The sequence below is a fragment of the Eutrigla gurnardus genome (assembly GCF_963514095.1).
Source record: "Eutrigla gurnardus genome assembly, contig: SCAFFOLD_95, whole genome shotgun sequence".
NCBI lineage: Eukaryota > Metazoa > Chordata > Actinopteri > Perciformes > Triglidae > Eutrigla > Eutrigla gurnardus.
The window spans coordinates 72,503-77,758 of NW_028155321.1; the positions used below are offsets into that span (position 1 = coordinate 72,503).

The 5,256-nt window shown below is 41.0% G+C and overlaps 1 protein-coding gene across 1 annotated transcript; it reads left to right on the top strand.

Annotated features, from left to right (window-relative positions):
* The first annotated feature begins 243 nt into the window (after positions 1-243).
* LOC311010347 (uncharacterized protein) lies at positions 244-3,456 on the top strand. The gene is made up of 3 exons (XM_084040869.1): positions 244-575; positions 666-834; positions 3,148-3,456. The coding sequence occupies exons 1-3, from the start codon at positions 272-274 to the stop codon at positions 3,275-3,277; spliced, it is 603 nt and encodes a 200-aa protein (XP_083896995.1). The 5' UTR covers positions 244-271; the 3' UTR covers positions 3,278-3,456.
* The last annotated feature ends 1,800 nt before the right edge of the window (positions 3,457-5,256 follow it).

The following is a 5,256-nucleotide window of genomic DNA, read 5'->3' on the forward strand; positions in this document are numbered from 1 at the left end:
CCCAGATGACATCAGCACTGTACCAAACAATAAGAAGCAACGGAAAGACTCCTATGGCTGTCTTCAGTTGGAATCTGGACCTGTGAATGTGGAAGCACAGATGAAGAAGAAAAAAAACATGCAAAAAATGTTCCTGGAAAATGAGAGGAATGAAAAACTAATAGAACAGTTAATCTCAGACACCTTCATATCTCAGAGAAATGACATTATCTCTGGTAAGGACACCCAGGCCCTTACTGAAGAATGGCCTTTCCTCTTCTCACTCGTTGGCATGAAGGCACACTTCAAACTCTTAACTGGTGTCCACATCAATGAGGGATTTGAGGAGGCCATGGCCTCAAAATTGGCCAGAGTCCTGGAATATTTTCAGTCTCTTCCATTGGAGAAAACAAGCATAGCTGCAAAACAGAGAGCAGAGATCCAAGCTGGAGGTGGACCCTGTGGGGCAGTATTGATGCTACTTTCACACTTCAAAGAGGACCGTGCAAGACTGTTCCACATGGTTGACAGAACATGCATCGCTGTGGAGGTTGAGACAGAACACCTGCCACCCACACCATGCATTGTTGTATGTGGTAAGTGAGCGGCAATAGAATGTGTGTGCCCTACATACAAATGGAGGCATTTAAATGGGTGGATTTACTGATGACCTTTTTTTTTCACAGGAGAGAGTCCATTGTCTGCAACAGTTTTCATGGTGGCAGCGGACCAGGAGGTGATGATGGATAACTTGAAGAGCTTCACTGACGCACTGGTTGGCATGTTCATGTGTTTCTACATCTTCAATATGCACTACCCAGTGGAACTCGGGTCCACAATGGAGTTTCTTCAAAGGTAAGTGTACATGAATAATCATACACACATACACATGTATTCATAATATAACTCCTCTGTAGGTTAAGGGATATTTAGGATATTTTGAAGAGGGGTTGTATGAGGAAGCTGTTTGCATGACCCCAGTGTGGAGAAACATGCACCTGCACTAGCACTAACGCTCAGCAATGTAATGCTGTGGATGGGGTCAGCAGTAACATATTTTAGCCTCCTAAAAAAAGACTGATTTGCTGACTGGGTCAGAAAGACTGTCTGGTAGCAAAATAAAATGCTGAAATTATTCTCCATGTAGTGTACACTTAAAAAAATGTTTTTCCGTTGACCGCATAACAGTATGTTATCAATAGGTAGAAATAGGTATAGGTAGGTAGAAATAATAACATTAAACTAGAAATTTCCAGGGAAATTTTGAGTTCCATGGGGGGCTGCTGCCGGGATGAGTACATTATATACACAGTATATAATAGGATAAATACTGAGCAGTAGAGGTCCTGGAGAAATTTTAAAGTGGAGCTAGAGAAAGTTTTGGGGGTCCTGGAGATATACCTCTGTGACAGACAGACAGACAGAGGAAGAGAGAGAGACACACAGACAGACAGAGGAAGGGAGAGAGAGAGACAGATAAACAGAGAAAGAGACAGACAGACACCTCTAAAATTTCCAACAGGACCTCTTCTGCCTCCTACAATAGTGGAAACATTTAAGAGGTTGAACGAAACATTGTTATAAAGTATTTAACATTAATTACTCAACATAGAAAATACATTCAACATATTTATTACCCCACAAAGAAATGTGTTTTGGGGAAGAGATTTGAATGTAAAGAAAGAACTAGCAAGCAAGTTATCTATTAGCTAACCCCATTAAATCGTTCTCATGTCCATTAGAGTTGACAGTCATAAAAAGGCTATTATTTTTCCTAACAAAAAGTTTAACGACACTCTGACACCAATTTATAATTCCTGACAAAAATAATATAATAATATTTGACTGATCTTTTGTCTTTTCCCGGGGCATTTTGCTACATTCTCCATTTTGTCTCAGCATAAAAAGAAAATTCCCATCATCCCACCTAAACACATGAGATATCATTGGAAAGGCCAGGTCATCTATAGAGCACATCAGGAATTAGAAGGGTAGCTCAAATGAGTCAAAAGATAAGACCAAAAACCAATAATTAGTAGGGCTTTGACTCCGAACTTCATTATTCGAATATAATTCGAATATTAGGCAGCCCTTAATATTCAAACCTGTTATGGGCATTATTTTTTGTAAATGTCTTTGCTTGAACGTTGTTTTCAATTCAGATTCCGAGGCTTTTTCACGCCTGGTGAAGTTTTGTGAATCGCAAGCTCATTAGCAAGGCTATCATTGGTCATCTGGGCTCCTATAGGTGACGTTAGCGTCCTGGTTTGCGGCAAACAGTCGGCACTGATGGCCCCGATAATGTCTGAAAGCAGCCTGGAGCCCTAACCGACACCGGGCAGCAGGCGGGCCCCGCGAGCCCACACTCGCGCTCCGTCCCGAGAACCGTAAACTCTTAAGACGCGCCACCCGGAATACTGCCCGTAAATAGGCAAACAAACACCGCCGAACAGTCGCCACTGACGGCCCAAATAATGTCCGAAAGCAGCCTGGAGCTCTCACCGACACCGGTTTTGTTTTTAGGCCTACCTTTATTTTGTCTTTTCAGTTTAGCCTGACTGGCTTATTTATCTTTATTTTGATGAAACCGAATGCATACACAGTTTGTGTCTGACCTAAATAAATAAAGGTTCTGAAAACATAATTGCCTGCCTATTGACGTTGACTGATACACTGCCCTCTGGTGGACAAAACATATACAACTTAAGTACCATACCATATAGGTCTTACTGAAGGCATTTTAAGGTCAAAATATTATTAATAAATATTCTAATATTAATATTGATAAACAAACTAACTTCGAATATGATTTTTGGGCAAAAGTCAAAGCCCTAATTATTAGTACAGTGGACACAAATGAATAGGCTGGGTCCCCTGCACCATTTTATTTGAGTGTGTGAATGCTGAGTGTGTAAATATATCCACTTTATAGTGCCCTCAAAATTCCAGAATGGAAGGAAAAAAGTAGTGTCCATGGCATATTCACTACTCTCTGCTAACAATCACACAATGCACATGCTCCACATTTTAAAAACTTAAAAATTACCGTTGCACGACTCTACAGCTGATGGTCATGACGTAAATAGACGATGATCTGTGAGTGTCTGAAATCTTGATTTAGATCATGTTTTGTTGAACAGTTTTTGTATTTTTTACCACTCTGTCCAGGTGCATCTTTAAGATAAATCCTGACAAGGGCTCCAAAGTAGAACGCCAGGAAAAGAAGAAGAGCAATGCAGTGAACCCGAAAGTCCTGACCCTTATCAACCGCATTGCAGAGTTTGAATGGAGTACTTAATGGGTAAGTTGCTTAGGTCACTTTGCATGCATTAAAGGTCTTAAGTCCAGGACACATTGCCTGCGTGTGCAGACAGTGTGGTTAGTGTCTGCATCGCAGAACGTCTTGGTTTTTATAGACCAGTCACACAGCCAGTGTAAGCAGAACATCATCTAGAGAGTCTCACCTTCTTTTTCCCCAAGTGCACTGTTATCAGCGGAAATAGACATAGTTCTACAGTTTCAGCGTCTTTAAATGTGTAGAATATGTTGGACATGAAAAAATAACACCTGCTGTATCCGTTTCTTCTTCATATGTTTATTCAATATATCGGTCTCTACAGTGTGGTCCATACCAGTGAAGTGAGCAAAATGTGATAATATAGAAATACGTACCACTATAATTTATTCCAACTCTAGCAGATATCTACAGTACCTTCAAAACATCACAAATATGATGTAGAATGAAGTTCGTTGTATTTAAGTTTTAGTGGATCAACTTCCATATTGAGTAAAAAGGGACATTATGAATAGGGATGGAAATCAAGAAGCGATTCCAGTTGAGAACTGGTTTCAACTGGTTCAATCCATTGACATCATTTGCCTTTATGCTTAACAATTCCCTTACCGATGCCTTACTGCTACCTGCCTTGCAAACAATGACGTCACGCTCTTGCGAGAGGCAGCCAGCGCTAGCGACAACATGGTGGAGAGACAGAAGTGGTGTAGTAGTGTGGCTTAATTTCACAAAAAATACACTAACAGTGCCAGTAAACGGCTCTGGATCAGAGCAGACTCTGGGTGTTGTTACTGCAGAAGTTCCGATTCTGCACCCGGCTCTCTCCTCCAGAGCTGCCCAGAGCTCAGCAGCTGTCTGCCGGCAAGCAGCACCTCTGTGACTCCGCTCCATCTGGTCCTTATTGTGACATCGCTCGTAGTATATCTGGAAATGTTTTCGCGTTCCATCTGTTAGAGTCCGCTCACTCACTATGTCCAGTCACCCGGAAATCACATTCTTCCTTGTTAATACATGTATATTGCAGTTGGACCTCAGTTGAAACTTGCCTGAAAATTTGGAGTTTGAAAGTGGCTCAGTTTTTTCATTTGGCCTCTTTGTTTAAACCACAAGGGTGTGCACTCAAAGACACAAGGGTTTGATTCTGCTCCTATGGTGACGTCACCATAGGAGGCTTCTTGCATAAGCCCGGCCTCTCCGCCACCACACACACACACACACACACACACACACACACACACACACACACACACACACACACACGCAGACACACGCAGACACAGAGCAGAACAGACAGACGAAGAGATCCCAAAGACATTTTTCCGTAATAAATAACTTATTTATCCTAACCTATTTATCTGAAATAAAGTATTTGTCCTGCTGAATGATAATTACATTTATTGTTACATTTATTACATTTTTTGTAATCCAGTGGGTTATAGTAACCTACTAATTACAAAAAAATGCCATGTGATGTGTATTCAATAACGGACTACATTTCTAAGTTATCTAACCCAATCCTGTCTAACATATCTCAACAAATGTCTTCTCTACCTGTAGGATAATGCATTGGAGCAACAGTCTGGGAGAACGTCCCCAGGGAACTGACATTCCTGAAGGTTTTAGTGGTTTTCAGTTTCACATGCACAATGTACCAAATCAGTTCTGCATGTTAAAAGTCCCAAGTTTGTCAATTTTTGAATTCTATGTTACATGTTTACACAGTAAACAAGATGGTGTTAATCTTTTTAAGTCAGTTTTGAAGTAGCCTTCCCCTCGGACAAGGCCTGGAAAGAGCACCCCCCCATTTGACTTTACTGTGAACATTTTTGACTTGTTGCAAAGAAACGTTTTTTGGAAAAATTTCAGTTCTGCATATTATGTTACGATTGCATTGGAGCAACAGTCTGGGAGAACGTCCCCAGGGAACTGACATTCCTGAAGGTTTTAGTAGTTTTCAGTTTCACATGCACAATGTACAAAAT

Bases quoted from the DNA above. Each gene is read 5' to 3' on its own strand.
- LOC311010347 (XM_084040869.1), top strand. From the start codon at position 272: ATGAAGGCACACTTCAAACTCTTAACTGGTGTCCACATCAATGAGGGA. The intron at 576-665 runs GTAAGTGAGCGG...TTTTTTTCACAG, and splicing joins ACCATGCATTGTTGTATGTG to GAGAGAGTCCATTGTCTGCA. The intron at 835-3,147 runs GTAAGTGTACAT...CACTCTGTCCAG, and splicing joins ACAATGGAGTTTCTTCAAAG to GTGCATCTTTAAGATAAATC.